Genomic DNA, 17,043 nt, shown 5'->3' with positions numbered 1-17,043 from the left:
AACCAGTTCCAGCTGGCTCCAAGATGGACCCGCTGCTGGCCAAAGCAGAGCCAGTCAGTAACGTTGGGGTCACCTATGTAAAAACATAGAATCATAGAATCATAGAATCATAGAATGGTTTGGGTTGGAAGGGACCTTAAAGATCATCTAGTTCCAACCCCCCCCACCATGGGCAGGGACACCCTCCACTACACCACATTGCCCAAAGCCTCATCCAACCTGGCCTTGAACACTTCCAGGGATGGGGCATCCACAACCTTTCTGGGCAACCTGTTCCAGTGCCTCACCACTCTCACAGTAAAGAATTCCTTCCTAACATCTAACCTAAATCGACCCTCCTTCAGCTTAAACCCATTACCCCTTGTCCTGTCATTAAACTCCCTGATAAACAGTCCCTCACCACCTTTCCTGTAGGCCCCCTTCAGGTATTGGAAGGGCGCAATTAGGTCTCCCTGGAGCCTTCTCTTCTCCAGGCTGAACAAGCCCAGCTCTCTCAGCCTGTCCTCATAGGAGAGGTGTTCCAGCCCTCCGATCAGCTTCGTGGCTCTCCTCTGGACTTCAGAGATGGACACAGTACTCCAGGTGGTGTACTCCACAAGAGCGGAGTAGAGGGGCAGGATCACCTCCCTCGACCTGCTGGTCACACCTCTTTTGATGCAGCCCAGGACACGGTTGGCTTTCTGGGCTGCGAGCGCACACTGCCGGCTCATGTTGAGCTCCTCAATCAACACCCCCAAGTCCTTCTCCTCAGGGATGCTCTCAATCCATTCTCTGCCCAGCCTATAGTCGTGCTTGGGATTGCACCGACCCACGTGCAGGACCTGGCACTTGGCCTTGTTGAACTTCATGCGGTTCACACAGACCCACCTCTCCAGCCTGTCAAGGTCCCTCCGGATGGCATCCCTTCCCTCCAGTGTGTCGACCACACCACACGGCTTGGTGTCGTCGGCAAACTTGCTGAGGGTGCACTCGATCCCATTGTCCACGTCGCCGACAAAGATGTTGAACAGTGCTGGTCCCAGTACCGATGACCCCTGAGGAACACACCTCGTCACCGTTCTCCACTTGGACATCGAGCCCTTGACCACAACTCTTTGAGTGCAACCATCCAGCCAATTCCTTATCCACCGCGTGGTCCATCCATCGCATCCATGTCTCTCCAATTTAGAGACAAGGATGTTGTGTGGGACAGGGTCAAATGCCTTGCACAACTCGAGGTAGATGACATCAGTCGCTCTTCCCTTATCCGCCAGCGCTGTAACCCCATCATAGAAGGCCACCAAGTTTGTCAGGCACGATTTGCCCTTAGTGAAGCCATGTTGGCTGTCACCAATCACTGCCTCATTTTCCATGCACCTGAGCATAGTCTCCAGGAGGATCTGCTCCATGATCTTGCCAGGCACGGAGGTGAGACTGACCGGCCTGTAGTTCCCCGGGTCTTCCTTTTTTCCCTTCTGAAAAATGGGGGTTATGTTTCCCTTCTTCCAGTCGGCGGGAACTTCACCCGACTGCCAGGACTTCTCAAATATGATGGAGAGTGGCCTGGCCACTTCATCCGGCAGTTCCCCTCAGGACCCATCGGATGCATCTCATCAGGTCCCATGGACTTGTGCGCCTTCAGGTTCCTTAGATATTCTTGAACCTGATCTTCTCCTACAGTGGGCGGTTCTACATTCTCCCCGTCCCTGCCTTCTGTGACCTGGGCAGTGCGGCTGAAGCCCTTGCCAGTGAAGACTGAGGCAAAGAAGTCGTTGAGTACCTCAGCCTTCTCCATATCCTGGGTAACCAGCTCTCCCGCTTCATTCCGGTGGGGACCCACATTTTCCCTCGTCCTCCTTTTCTCACTAACATACCCATAGAAGCTTTTCTTGTTGTCCTCGACATCCCTGGCCAGACTAATTTCTATCAGGGCTTTGACTTTCCTAGCCTGCTCCCTGGCTGCTTGGACAGTTTCTCTGTATTCCTCCCAGGCTACCTGCCCTTGCTTCCACCCTCTGTAGGCTTCCTTTATTTGTTTGACTTTGCCCAGGAGCTCCTTGTTCATCCATGGGGGCCTCTCGGTGTTTTTGCTTGACTTCCTCTTTGTTGGGATGCATCTCTCCTGAGCTTGGAGGAGGTGACCCTTGAATATTAGCCAGCTGTCTTGGGCCCCTCTTCCCTCCAGGGCTTTGTCCCATGGTATTCTACCAAGCAGGTCCCTGGAGAGGCCAAAGTCTGCTCTCCTGAAGTCCAGGGTAGTGAGCTTGCTGCGCACCCTCCTCGCTGCCCTGAGGATCCTAAATTCCACCATTTCATGGTCCCTGCAGCCAAGGCTGCCCCCGAGCTTGACATCCCCTACCAGCACCTCCTTGTTGGTGAGAACAAGGTCCAGCATGGCACCTCTCCTCGTGGGCTCCTCTGTCACTTGGAGGAGGAAGTTGTCATCTACACATTCCAGGAACTTCCTGCATTGCTTGCGCTCAGCTGCGTTGTCCCTCCAATAAATGTTGGGGTGGTTGAAGTCCCCCATGAGGACCAGGGCTTGTGAACGTGAGGCTGCTCCTATCTGCCTATAGAGGGCTTCATCTGCTCGGTCCCCCTGGTCAGGTGTCCTGTAGCAGACCCCCGCTATGATGTCCCCTGCCCCAGCCCTCCCTTTAATCCTGACCCATAGGCTCTCAGCTGGCTCCTCCTCCATCCCCAGGTGGAGCTCCATGCACTCTAGATGGTCATTGACATAGAGGGCGACACCCCCTCCTCTTCTGCCCTGCCTGTCCTTCCTAAAGACCCTGTATCCTTCCATCCCAATGCTCCAGTCATAGGAGCTATCCCACCGCGTCTCTGTAATGCCAATAAGGTCATAGCCTTGCAGGCGCACACACGTCTCCAGCTCCTCTTGTTTATTCCCTATGCTCCGTGCGTTCGCGTAGAGGCATTTCAGTTGTGCCCCCGACGAGGCTGACTTATTGGCTGGGGTGGCTGGGATTCTTTTGATGTATCTTCCCAGTGTTACCCTGTTGGTTCCTGTTGCATCTGGAGCCCCTGGCTCATCTCCTGTAGGCTTCGAGCGTGCTTTAGTGCGTCCAGCATGTCTCTGAGCAGTAGGCCGAGGACCCTCGCCAGCACCCCGTCCCTCCATCCTGGGCACATCATCCCACAGCATGTCGCTGGCAAGCCTGTTGTTATCCCCGTCCCCCTTCGAGCCTAGTTTAAAGCTCTGTCGATGAGCCCCGCTAGTTCCTGGGCAAAGATCCTCTTCCCCCTTTGAGAGAGATGAATCCCATCAGGGTTCATCAGGCCTGGTGCCGTGTAGGCCGCCCCATTGTCAAAGAACCCAAAGTTGTGGCGTTGACACCAGCCATGGAGCCATGCATTTATGGACTGCATCCGCCTGTTCCTCCCAACATTGCTGCCCTCACCTGGATGGAGGGAGGAGAATATTACCTCCTCTCCCGAATCCTTCAGTGACTGTCCCAAGAGCCTGAAGTCCCTTTTGATCGCTTTCGTGGTATGTGTCTCTGCTTCATCCCCATCCACATGGAGGAGCAGCAGTGGGTAATAGTCAGAGGGCTGTACCAGGCTGGGGAGTTTCCTAGCGATGTCCTTGACACGGGCCCTGGGGAGGCAGCAGACTTCTCTGAGAGGAGGGTCTGCCCTGCATTTCGGGCCCTCTGTACCCTTCAGAAGGGAGTCCACTACGAGTATAACTCTCCTTTTCTCCTTTGTTGTGGTGGTCACGACCCGAGGCATGGGCCTTTTGGGCCTAGGTGCTACCTCTGGAGTAGCTTGACTGTCATCCATATCCTCGCTCGAGTGGCCTTCCACAGCCAGAGCCTGGTACCTGTTGCACAGGGGTACGTGGGAAGGCGAGGTGGGTGAGGAGGAGAAGGTTCGCCTGCCACGCCGCGCGTGGACTTGTTTCCATTCACTCCCCTCTTTGAGGCTGCTGCCTTCTGCCTGGCGAGGGGAGGATACAGGGTCCCCTTCACTTCGGCTTATTTAAGAAACGGTAAAAAATTATGCACAGCAGCTGTGAGAGAGAGGAATGAGAAAAATGTAAGAGAAACAATGATGCATACAGCAAGGTCAGTGAACAAGGCGGGGGAGGAGGTGCTCCAGGCGCCATGGCAGATATTCCCCTGCGGCCCATGGTGAAGACCATGGTGAGGCATGCTGTCCCCCTGCATCCTATGGAGGACCCCATGCTGCCAGAGCATGTGGATGTGCCCTGAAGGAAGCTGTGAACCTGTGGAGAGCCCAGACTGGAGCAGGTTTCTAGCAGGAACTGCGGCCTGTGGGAAGGACCCACATTGGAGAAGGTCATGAAAGATTGTCTCCCATGGGTGGGACCCCATACTGTAGTAGAGGAAGAGTGTGTGGAGGAAGGAGTGGCAGAGACAAAGTATTATGAACTGACTGCAACCCCCATTCCGTGTCCCCCTGTGCCACTTGGGGGAGGAGGTAGAGAAGTTGGGAGTGAAGTTGAGCCTGGGAAGAAGGGAAGAGTGGGGGAAGGTTTTTTTAGATTTGTTCTTATTTCTTATTACCCTACTCTGATTTGATTGGCAATAAATTAAATTAATTTCCCAAGGTTAGTCTGTTTTGCCTGTGACGGTAATTACTGAGTGATCTCCCTGTCCTTATCTCGACCCACAAGTTTTTTGTTATATTTTCTTCCCCTCTCCTGTTGAGGAAGGGGCATGGCAGAGCGGCTTGGTGGGCATCTGGCAGCTAGCCGAGGTCAACCTGCCACACTCTTCATCTTCACTGACCTTGGTATTTGCAGGATTGTTTCTCACATCATTGTTTTTTTTCTTCTTTGTTTTTTTCCCCTCACTCCTTTCTCTCACACTCTGCTGCACAGTGTTTTTACCCTTTCTTAAATATGTTTTCATAGAGGCACAACCAGCTTCGCTGATAGGCTCATCTTTGGCCAGAAGTGTGTCTATTGCAGAGCTGGCTGGAATCAGCTCTGTCCGGTATAGGCACAGCCCCTGATCTCTTCCCACAGTGGTTACCCCCGCAGCCCCTCCGCTACCAAAACCTTGCCACATAAACCCAATACAGACGTTTAGCACCTATGAGTTAGCAATCAACTTATTCATTTGTCTTTACTGCTTGTTAGGGCACATGCATTGTGAACTACTTTATTTCGATGGATTTGGCCTATGACTGTGTCTAAGTCTCTGAAATCCAAAGCATCAATATTCGGATATCCTTTCATCATAAAGCTTCTACAGTTTCCCAGCTCTTACTGTTTATTGAAACTTTCTTTTAACCTGGGTAACTTCTAGAAGGTGACAGTTGGATATTACAGCAGAAAAATGTTCAGTTGTAGCTCCATGTTGTTGTTGTGTGTCCAGTTAAAAAAAGAAAAAAGCTACATTATTTGCTACTTTAATGCACCTTAGGAAAACTTAATGAGTTGCCTACTCATAGTTTTTTGCCTTCTGTATCTCAAGTTCAGGTTTGTAGAAATGTTTCCACAAAAACATCTCATGAGAGTATTAAATATTCATGCCTGCTATTTCTGATCTTTAGAAACATCAATGGATTCTAGGCTTCAAAGGATACATGCAGAAATTAAAAACTCGCTCAAAATTGATAATCTAGTAAGTATATTTTGTTCATTGATGCATGTGTACAATTCAGGCAGGAAATATTTTTTGAATGCCTGCTTTGAAGTAGGGTTTATTAAACAATATATCTTGAGAAGGAATTCTTTAATTTGCAAGACCTGGTTTGGGGAACTTCTTTCTTGATTACTCACCTGGTCTTCTCAGAGTGCCATCACGTGAAAAGTGTTGAAAGGAATTTGGCCTCTAACTTAGCACTTTTACTTCATGAAGGCTATTTGTGTAATGAGAAAACTAGAAACTACTAGTTTAAACTAAGTCTTTCACAACAAACATTGCAGTGGCTTCTGCATTTAGCAGCATGAGAAGTGAGCAGTTTCAACTCAGTCTACGAGTTTGTGCTGTCATGCTAAAGAATAAAACATTTGTTTCCAGTACAGCCAACTCTTAAGTCTATAAAAAAATTCTGATTTCAAAGTAATTCATATTAAATTTAAAAAATTTCACCTCAGAAAATGGTTCAGTTTAAATATTTTTCTGTCAGCTGAACTCCAGATAGTAAATTCACTTCAAATGTAAAAATATTTGAAATAAAATCTGAGAGAGATATAATCTTATTCTTTTCTGGATTAGAAGATTTTATAAGATTGGTTGTAGAGCTAGAGCAAAGATGTTTTCATTATTGTATTTATCACTGAGTAAGTGTGGCAACTACCATATTCTGCTGAGAGTAGTCCGGAATCCTTTTTTTTCTCTGCCAAGTATCCAGGTGGTTTCTACAACTTGAGCATCTTTGTACATAATTTGATGAATGAAGATCTCATCTCTTCAGAGAGAGATCTAAGCAGTGTTTGACTTGGTTTTTTGCTGCTTTCTCCCAAGAATAGGAACTAAAGCTCAATATTGCCTTCAATTTACATTTTTTTTCCTCTTAATGTGGCTACCAAAGATTGTTAGCATTTAAACAAAGTCTTAAAATCAAACTTTTGTTTATATACAGGATGTGAACAGGTGTATTGAGGCTCTTGATGAGCTTGCTTCCCTTCATGTTACAATGCAACAAGCTCAAAAACACACAGAGATGATTTTGACTCTAAAGAAGGTGAGTTTTGCAACTTCATTTAAAGTAACTTCAAAAGGGAAACTTTTTTTTTAAAGTTGACATCAAGTTTATTTACTGCTTTGGAGATGTTTCACTTCAAGTCTAAACATAACATAGATCGAGTTCAGAATTTCATATAGCACTTACTGAGATTAAGTAGATATGTGTATATATATATACGTAAAAGTGGAGTTGACTGTTTTACCTTTTCATTTCCAGATACGGAAGTTCAAAGTTAGCCAAGTTATCATGGAAAAATCTACAATGCTCTATAACAAGTTCAAGACCATGTTTCTAGTTGGAGAAGGAGATTCTGTTCTCTCTCAGGTACTAAATAAATCACTTGCTGAGCAGAAGCAGCATGAGGAAACAAAAAACCCCAAAGAACATTGGAAGAAAGGTTCAACCAAAAAAATAGAAAAGGAAAAAGAACTAACAGGTAGGTGTTGCTGTACTTCATCCCACTCTCTGCAGGTGACTTCACTATAGTAGCATACCAGCTATGTTTGTGCTATATTTTTTAATGAACTTTACAGTACAGTGGGATTTATTGAGTAAGTAATTACACTGCAGTTATCTTCCAAGTTGCATGATGGGAGTAGGGAAGGAAGAAGATTAGTACTGAAGTTAATTCAGTTGGCATACTTTTAGGACTATAACAGCTGAATGAGCTTCCATAGTTAATACTTTCTGTGGTGTTTTAAATAAAATAGTTCTTTCAGTTAGCCTCAAAGTTCATTTTTAGTTTCTTGTTTATATCCAGTCTCCACTACTTTGTGAGCCAAGTTCAAGATGTTAAGGGATATTCAAGCGTGGCTGCTTCCTCGTGCAACTCTGGCCCAGGACTCCCTCCTGCCTAGCCACTCTTGAAATATATGCTGATCACTTCAGGTTAACTGTCATACACTTAATACTTCTCAAGTTAATTTTCCAATGTTCTTGAGTTTGTCTTGAAATGTGTTGTGAAATACCTTGAAACTGTAGCCTTCAGCAATAGTTTATATGCTTGTTCATTTTATTTAGATAACGCAATTTATGGGACTGAGGTATACTGAATTCTTAAAATTCATCATATCATGGTTTAACACGGCAGGCAGCTAAAACAACCACACAGCCATTCGCTCACCCCTCCCATCCCTGCCCCCCGCCACCAGTGGGATGGGGGAAAGAACTGAAAAGAAAAAGGTAAAACCTGTGGGTTGAGATAAAGACAGTTTAATAGGAGAGAAAAGGAAGATAATAATAATAGTAATAGTAAGAATAAGAATAATGATAAAACAATATAGAAAACAAGTGATGCACAGCACAATTGCTAACCTCCTGGAACCAATGCTCAGCTAGTTCCTGAGCTGCGTGCCAACTCCCCCAGTTATATACGGAGCATGACATTATATGGTATGGTATATCCCTTTGGCCAGTTTGGGTCAGCTGTCCTGACTGTGTCCCCTCCCAGCTTCTTGGGCACACCCGCCTTCCGGTTAGCAGGCCAGTATGAGGAGCTGAAAAGTCCTTGACTGCTTGGCAACAACTAAAAACATCAGTGTGTTTTCAACATTATTCTCATCCTAAATCCAAAACATAGCACTATACCAGCTGCTAAGAAGAAAATTAACTCTATCCCTGCTCAAACCAGGAAAGTATCCACGCCTTATTCTATACCATCTAGGTCATGCCCAGGTGTCACACTTTCCAATACATTGCAATTAATCACCACCACTTTTCCTGCCTTTTGATACGTACAGACAGATATCATTCCCTTAGTCAATGAACCGCCCCTGTGAAAAGTCTATAAAATGTTCATAAATGTCCACGAAAGGTCCACTGAGTTCCTTTAGTCCATGACTTCGGCCTCCATTTCTCATAACAGTCCTTCAAGGCAGGAGAGATTCTTGCATGCTGAAGTCAGTTCTGGTTCCATCACCACTGCGCTTGTCTGGTTCTATCATTGCTGCACTTTTCTTGGTTTCATCAAAGTTCAGTCTTCATTAATCTGGGTGATTTTTTACTGTAATATCATTGTGTCGCGTGAAAGGGTACAAGTCTGATGTGTGGCTGAGGGAGGCCCTCCCATTGAGTCACAAGGTTCAGAAAGGACCCCCTTGCTTTCTAAACTCCTTCTCAGAGAGGAGCCTAGGTGCGGCTAGGTCCAGTCTTAGTCCCAGACTTGGTCAACGGTTTATGTCTAAAGGATTATGTGTGTAGCAGCCACTTATCAGAGCCAACGTTTGCCTGTCAGAGCCCCACTAAGGACTTTCACTGAAACGGTTTCGCAAAGTTGAAAAGAAAAATAGGTAATTTATTGAAGCGACAGATATAAAAGTTCGGAATTGCTGTTGATAAATGCACTAACTGCAACAATTTTGAGCTCAAGTTAATAGTTCAGCACTTTTGTTAATGATAGTTTTCCTGGGGTAGCATCCGACATAATCGGAGGCGCAAGTCTTAACAAAGAGGCGTCCCTGCTTGGGGAGGAGAGAGGTCCAGGCCCGTCGACCCGTCCGGAGAGTTGGAGTTCTCATCCTTGAAATAGAGGATTCTAAATGCCAGATTTATACTTTTGGCGAGGTGGGACTAAGTCAGGTATTGTGTGTCGATTGGCCCTTAACAAGGCTTGTTGTGCAGTTGATCGGGGCTGGAGGGGGAAGTGGCGGAGAACAAAGGCGTTCAGTACAGAGGAGCGGTGGTCTGTTTAGTTTTACCAAAGTAACGTCAAGCTGTGAAGGCTCCCCCTCACCCCAGGCATCACTTAGTTGATTAAGGAGCAGACCCGTCATGCGCCGCATCTTGTTAAGATGAACAAATTGCTCATCTCCTGCCCCTGTTCAGGTCCAGTGCTTATCAGTGCAAGATAAGCAAGTTGCTCAATCCCTGCTCTCGCCCAAGCTGGACTCCCCCAGGGCCCCTTCTGCTGGGTCATAATGGCCCTGTATTTGGCACCAACAAGCCTGGACAAGTCCAGCATCCCACACATTGATATGGCATATAGCAACCATAGTAGCGATGACATATAGTGTTAAATAGCAATTAACATCATAAAATTCAAACACTGGCTATTCTCACCCAAAATCAAATCCCCTTTGAGGTATACATCAGACTTCCCCATCCTTCTGCGTCACATACCAAGTGCACTATGAGGACTTTATTCCCTTCTACAGTACATAAAAGTTTTGGTTGGGCAGGGCCAACATGATTGGTAGACCCCCTAGTGCTGACTAAGCAGCTGCCTTTAGCTAAATGTGTATCCCAATGTTTGAAGGTCCCAGCACCCATCACGCTCAGTGTAGAAGTCCATTATATCGTTTGATTTTCCCAGAGGGGAAAATGATAGGGGATGTGATACACCCACTCAATACCATGCTCTTTGGCCCAGGTGTCTAAGAGGTTGTTTTGGAAATGGGTCCCACTGTATGACTCAATTCATTCTGAGGTGCCATGTCACCACGTGTCATATGGCAATTGATTGCCACAGGGGTAGAAACACGGCCCCACCATTTGCCATGAACTGATCCAGACTGCACTGGAACAGGGTGAAGCTCCAGAAGGGGTTAGAAGGGATCTCAAAGATCATCGAGTTCCAACCCCCCCCACCATGGGCAGGGACACCCTCCACTACACCACGTTGCCAAAGCCCCATCCAACCTGGCCTTGAATACTTCCAGGGATGGGGCCTCCACAACCTTTCTGGGCAACCTGTTCCAGTGCCTCACCACTCTCACACTAAAGAATTCCTTCCTAACATCTAACCTACATCGACCCTCCTTCAGCTTAAACCCATTACCCCTTGTCCTGTCACTACACTCCCCGATAAACAGTCCCTCACCATCTTTCCTGTAGGCCCCCTTCAGGTATTGGAAGGGCGCAATTAGGTCTCCCTGGAGCCTTCTCTTCTCCAGGCTGAACAAGCCCAGCTCTCTCAGCCTGTCCTCATAGGAGAGGTGTTCCAGCCCTCCGATCAGCTTCGTGGCTCTCCTCTGGACTTCAGAGAAGGACACAGTACTCCAGGTGGGGTACTCCACAAGAGCGGAGTAGAGGGGCAGGATCACCTCCCTCGACCTGCTGGTCACACCTCTTTTGATGCAGCCCAGGACACGGTTGGCTTTCTGGGCTGCAAGCGCACACTGCCGGCTCATGTTGAGCTCCTCAATCAACACCCCCAATTCCTTCTCCTCGGGGCTGCTTTCAATCCATTCTCTGCCCAGCCTATAGTCGTGCTTGGGATTGCACCGACCCACGTGCAGGACCTGGCACTTGGCCTTGTTGAACTTCATGCGGTTCACACAGGCCCACCTCTCCAGCCTGTCAAGGTCCCTCTGGATGGCATCCCTTCCCTCCAGCGTGTCGACCACACCACACTGCTTGGTGTCGTCAGCAAAATTGCTGAGGGTGCACTCAATCCCACTGTCCATGTTGCTGACAAAGATGTTGAACAGTGCTGGTCCCAGTACCGATGACCCCTGAGGAACACCACTCGTCACCGTTCTCCACTTGGACATCGAGCCCTTGACCACAACTCTTTGAGTGCGACCATCCAGCCAATTCCTTATCCACCGCGTGGTCCATCCATCGCATCCATGTCTCTCCAATTTGGAGACAAGGATGTCGTGCGGGACAGGGTCAAATGCTTTCCACAACTCCAGGTAGGTGACATCAGTCACTCTTCCCTTATCCGCCAGCGCTGTAACCCCATCATAGAAGGCCACCAAATTTGTCAGGCACGATTTGCCCTTAGTGAAGCCATGTTGGCTGTCACCAATCACCTCCTTATTTTCCATGCACCTGAGTATAGTCTCCAAGAGGATCTGCTCCATGATCTTGCCAGGCACAGAGGTGAGACTGACTGGCCTGTAGTTCCCCGGGTCTTCCTTTTTTCCCTTCTGAAAAATGGGGATTATGTTTCCCTTCTTCCAGTCGGCGGGAACTTCGCCCGACTGCCAGGACTTCTCAAATATGATGGAGAGTGGCCTGGCCACTTCATCCGGCAGTTCCCCTCAGGACCCATCGGATGCATCTCATCAGGTCCCATGGACTTGTGCACCTTCAGGTTCCTTAGATATTCTTGAACCTGATCTTCTCCTACAGTGGGCAGTTCTGCATTCTCCCTGTCCCCGCCGTTGCCTTCATTGACCCGGGCAGTGTGGCTCGAGCATTTGCCGATGAAAACTGAGGCAAAAAAGTCGTTGAGTACCTCAGCCTTCTCCACATCCTGGGTAACCAGGTCTCGTTTTTCATTCCGGTGGGGACCCACATTTTCCCTCGTCCTCCTTTTCTCACTAACATATCTATAGAAGCTTGTCTTGTTGCCCTTGACGTCCCTGGCCAGACTTAATTCTATGTAGGCTTTTGCTCCCCTAACCTGCTCCCTGGCTGCTCCGAGAGTTCCTTTGTATTCCTCCCAGGCTACCTGCCCTTGCTTCCACCCTCTGTAGGCTTCCTTTTTGTGTTTGACTTTGCCCAGGAGCTCCTTGTTCATCCATGGGGGCCTCTCGGTGTTTTTGCCTGACTTCCTCTTTGTTGGGATGCATCTCTCCTCAGGTTGGAGGAGGTGACCCTTGAATATTAGCCAGCTGTCTTGGGCCCCTCTTCCCTCCAGGGCTTTGTCCCATGGTATTCTACCAAGCAGGTCCCTGGAGAGGCCAAAGTCTGCTCTCCTGAAGTCCAGGGTAGCGAGCTTGCTGTGCGCCCTCCTCGCTGCCCTGAGGATCCTGAATTCCACCATTTCATGGTCCCTGCAGCCAAGGCTGCCCCTGAGCTTGACATCCCCTACCAGCTCCTCCTTGTTGGTGAGAACAAGGTCCAGCATGGTCCCCCATGAGGACCAGGGCTTGTGAACGTGAGGCTGCTCCTATCAGCCTATAGAGGGCTTCATCTGCTCGGTCCCCCTGGTCAGGTGGCCTGTAGCAGACCCCCGCTATGATGTCCCCTGCCCCAGCCCCCCCTTTAATCCTGACCCATAGGCTCTCAGCTGGCTCCTCCTCCATCCCCAGGTGGAGCTCCATGCACTCTAGATGGTCATTGACATAGAGGGCGACACCCCCTCCTCTTCTGCCCTGCCTGTCCTTCCTAAAGACCCTGTATCCTTCCATCCCAATGCTCCAGTCATAGGAGCTATTGCACCACGTCTCCGTGATGCCAATAAGGTCATAGCCCTGCAGGCGTGCGCACGTCTCCAACTCCTCTTGCTTGTTCCCCGTGCTCCGTGCGTTCGCGTAGAGGCATTTCAGTTGTGCCCCCGAGGAGCCTGAATTATTGGCTGGGGTGGCTGGGATTCTTTTGAATTTTCTTCCCAGTGTTACCCCGTTGTTTCCTGTTGCCTCAGGAGCCCCCCTCTCATGTCCTCCGGACTTCAAGCGTGCTGCAGTGTGTTCAGCACGTCTCTGAGCAATAGGCTGAGGGCCCTCGCCAGCACCCCGTCCCTCCATCCTGGGCACGTTCTCCCACAACCTGTCACAGACAAGCCTGATGTTATCCCCTTCCCCTTTCAAGCCTAGTTTAAAGCTCTGTCAATGAGCCCTGATAGCTCCTGGGTAAAGATCCTCTTTCCCCTTTGAGAGAGGTGTATCCCATCTGAATTTGTCAAGCTTGGTGCCGTGTAGGCCGTCCCATTGTCAAAAAACCCAAAGTGGTGGCGTTGACACCAGCCATGGAGCCATGTGTTTATGGACTGTGTCTGCCTGTTCCTCCCAACGTCACTGCCCTCAAATGGAAGGAGGGAGGAAAAAATTACCTGTGCTCCAGATCCCTTTCATGACTGTCCCAAGACCCTGAAGTCCCTGTTGATTGCTTTTGCATTATGTGTCTCAGCTTCATCCCCACCCACATGGAGGAGCAGTAGTGGGTAGTAATGAGAGGGCTGTACCAGGCTGGGGAGTTTCCTTGTAATGTCCTTAACATGGGTGTGGTGGGTTGACCCTGGCTGAGGGCCAGGTGCCCACCAGAGCCGCTCTATCACTCCCCTCTTTCATTAGACAGGGGAGAAAAGGTACAATAAAAAAAAAACTTACAGGTCGAGATAAGGACAGGGAGAGATCATTCTCTAATTATCATCACGAGCAAAACAGACCGAACTTAGAGAGGGAATTCATCTTATTTATTACTAAGCAAAACAGAGTAGAGGAATGAGAAATAAAGCCAAATCTTAAAAACACCTCCCCCCACCCCTCCCATCTTCCCGGGCTCAACTTCACTCCCAGCTTCAACCTCCGCCCCCCTCAGCTGCACAGGGGGACGGGGAATGGGGGTTACGGTCAGTTCATCACGCGGTGTTTCTGCCGCTTCTTCATCCTCAGGGGGAGGACTCATTGTTCCCCCGCTCCAGCGTGGGGTCCCGCTCACGGGAGACAGTCCTTCAGGGCCTTCTCCAACGTGAGTCTCCTCCACGGGGTGCAGACCTTCAGGAGCAAACTGCTCCAGCGTGGGTCCCCCACGGGGTCACAAGTCCTGTCAGCAAACCTGCTCTGGCGTGGGCTCCTCTCTCCACGGATCCACAGGTCCTGCCAGGAGCTTGCTCCAGCGCGGGCTTCCCACGGGGCCACAGCCTCCTTCAGGTGCCTCCACCTGCTCTGGCGTGGGGTCCTCCACGGGCTGCAGGTGGAATCGCTACACCCCCTCATCCTCCCTCCATGGGCTGCTGCAGGGGGACAGCCTGCTTCACCATGGTCTTCACCACGGGCTGCAGGGGAATCTTGCTCTGGCGCCTGGAGCACCTCCTCCCCCTCCTTCTGCACTGACCTTGGTGTCTGCAGATGTTCTTACATCTTCTCACTCCTCTCTCTGGCTGCAAAAACGCTCTCTAACTGTTTTTCTCTTTCTTAAATATGTTATCACAGAGGCGCTGATTGGCTTGGCCTTGGCCAGCGGCGGGTCCGTCTTGGAGCCGGCTGGCATTGGCTCTATCAGACACAGGGGAAGCTTCTAGCAGCTTCTCACAGAAGCCACCCCTGTAGCCCCCCCGCTACCAAAACCTTGCCACGCAAAACCAACACAATGGGCCCCAGGGACGCAGGCGACTTCTCTGAGAGGAGAGTTTGCCCTGCATATTGGGCCCTCTTTACCCCTCAGAAGGGAGTCACCTACAACTATAACCTGCCTTTTCTTCTTTGTGGGGGTGGTCATGATATGGGGTGCAGGCCTTTCTTGCTTAGGTGTTACCGCTGGTGTAGCTCGACTATCGTCCATATCCTCCTTTGAGTGTCCTTCCACAGCCAGAGCCTTGTACCTGTTGTACAGGGGCACTTGGGAAGGCGAGGTGGGCAAGGAGGAGAAGTTTCACCTGCCATGTCGAGCGTGGACTTGCTTCCATTCACTCCTCCCTTTGAGGCTGCTGCCTTCTGCCTGGCAAGGGGAGGATACAGGGTCCCCTTCATCTTGGTTTTTGTCCAGTGGCTGTCCCTGTTTCTGTCTCAAGGAGGGCAGAGCTTGGCTCCACCAGTCTCTTTTTCAGCTTCTCTGATGTTCCTCAACCTTTCCACTTCTTCACGTAGTTCTGCTACCAGGCTGAGCAGATCATCCACCTGGTCAGACCTCACACAGCCGTTCTCACTACTGCCATCGATTCCCAGTGACAGGCTCTGGCACTCCCTGCAGCCTGGGAGCTGGGTGGCTGTATATTTTTGTGGCAGCTCTGTCTGGGTTGCCACAAGCCTTCTGGCTAGCATAGAAGTTAGAACTTTCTTCTGGGTGGGTGCCATGGCTAAGCTCCTTCCAAGGGGGTGATGACCACCAATGGACTCACCTCTTGAGCAGGTAGAGTGACTAGGCCCTCCCTGCGCGCTGATGCGCAAAGTGACGCACCGCGCTCCAGGTCGCTGGTGCTCCCTAAGCTGATTTTGTAGGCGTGGGGGTGAGTGCCATTGCTCTGGCAACACCTGGGTCTCATCAGCAGTTCCCACGAGAGCTGCCACCTCGTGGCCTGAGGAAAGTCAGGAAACCCTCCTGTGCGCCTAGATCTGCTGCTCCACTGTGGGTCGGGCCAGCACCGGAGCAGCTCCCTTCAACAACTTGGTTCAAAGGCTTGTCTTTGCTCAGGGCCCCATTTGAAATCATTCTTCTTCCAGGTTACGTGAGAGAGAGGGCTTACAATCAGAATGTAATTTGGGATATGCATTCTCCAGAAACCCACAACACCTGTTTTTCCTTTTTGCTGATCGATGGAGACATAGATGTTATTTTGTTGATCACAAGTATTAGAATTTGATGGCATCCATCTTGCCATTTTATTCTTAAAAACTGGATCTCCCGTGCAGGTCCCTTGACCTTACTTCGTTTTATGGTGAAACCAGCTTTCAGAAGGATTTGGAATATGTTCTTCCCATTCTCAAAAACTTCTGCTGAGTTGCCCCATACAATGATGTCCTCAATGTAGTGCAGGTGCTCTGGGGCTTCACCCTTTTCCAGTGCACTCTGGATCAGGCCATGGCAGATGGTGGGGCTGTGTTTCCACCCCTGGGGCAGTCGATTCCAGGTGTACTGGACGCCCCTCCAAGTGAAGGCAAACTGTGGCCTGCACTCTGCCACCAAAGGGATCGAGAAAAATGCATTAGCTCTATCCATAGTGGCATACCACTTGGCTGCCTTTGACTCCAATTCATACTGAAGTTCTAGCATGTGCAGCATGGCAGCACTCAGCCGTGGCGTGACTTCATTCAGGCCACGATCATCTACCGTCAGTCTCCACTCTCCATTTGTTTTTTTCACTGGCCATATGGGACTATAAAGGGTGAGTGAATCTTGCTGATCCCTCCTTGGATCTCCAGTCGATGAATCAGCTTATGGATGGGAATCAGGGAGTCTCAACTGGTACAATATTGTCACCAGAGTAGTGTTGTGGTAGCGATCGGCTCCTGTTCTTTGACCCTCAGCAACCCCACAACAGAAGGGTCCTCCAAGAGACCAGGCAAACTAGACAATGGTTCAATGTCCTCTGTTTCCAAGGCAGCTATTCCAAAAGCCCACCAGTACCCTTTTGGGTCCTTGAAATACCCTCTCCAGAGGTAGTCTATGCCCAGGATGCATGGAGCCTCTGGGCCAGTCACAATGGGGTGCTTTTTCCAGTCATTCACAGTTAGGCTCACTTCGGATTCCAATACAGTTTTCTGTTGGGATTCTCCTGTCACTCCAGAAATGCAGATGGGTTCTGCCCCTTCAGAGCTAGATGGCACTAGGGTACACTGTGTACCAGTGTCCACTAGAGCCTTATGCTCTTCTGGATCTGACGTGCCAGGCCATCGGATCCACACAGTCCAATAAACCCAGTTATCACTTTCCTCCACCTGGCTGGAGGCAGGGCCTGGTCATTGTATTCATTACTCACTCCTTGTAAAAATGGATTAAAAGTCACTTCTAGAAGATCATAAGTACGATCATCCCTTCTACTCTGCCTGGGGAACT

General features: G+C 49.6%; 2 protein-coding genes and 1 long non-coding RNA gene across 6 annotated transcripts in view; 1 reads left to right on the top strand and 2 right to left on the bottom strand.

Moving 5' to 3' along the window:
- LOC142599224 (uncharacterized) overlaps positions 1 to 17,043 on the bottom strand; it is a 620,151-nt gene that overhangs the window by 401,682 nt on the left and 201,426 nt on the right. The window lies entirely within an intron of this gene.
- The window catches only part of LOC142599197 (lens epithelium-derived growth factor-like), a 93,248-nt gene that overhangs the window by 17,303 nt on the left and 58,902 nt on the right, over positions 1 to 17,043 (bottom strand). The gene's annotated exons all lie outside the window — the stretch shown is intronic.
- Positions 1 to 17,043, top strand: part of LOC142599175 (lens epithelium-derived growth factor-like) — a 163,031-nt gene that overhangs the window by 127,490 nt on the left and 18,498 nt on the right. For 3 of the 4 annotated variants that reach the window (XM_075739013.1, XM_075739010.1, XM_075739011.1), the window contains exons 12-14: positions 5,521 to 5,591; positions 6,556 to 6,657; positions 6,877 to 7,096. In XM_075739013.1, the coding sequence (XP_075595128.1) occupies positions 5,521 to 5,591; positions 6,556 to 6,657; positions 6,877 to 7,096 (393 nt within the window). Of the gene's footprint in view, positions 1 to 5,520; positions 5,592 to 6,555; positions 6,658 to 6,876; positions 7,097 to 7,680; positions 7,863 to 17,043 lie in introns of those variants that run through there. The other variant, XM_075739012.1, reaches the window with a different exon arrangement.

The sequence above is a fragment of the Balearica regulorum genome, chromosome W (assembly GCF_011004875.1).
Source record: "Balearica regulorum gibbericeps isolate bBalReg1 chromosome W, bBalReg1.pri, whole genome shotgun sequence".
NCBI lineage: Eukaryota > Metazoa > Chordata > Aves > Gruiformes > Gruidae > Balearica > Balearica regulorum.
The sequence above is the reverse complement of the archived record's forward strand: the minus strand, read 5'-3'. Positions and strand labels throughout refer to the sequence as shown.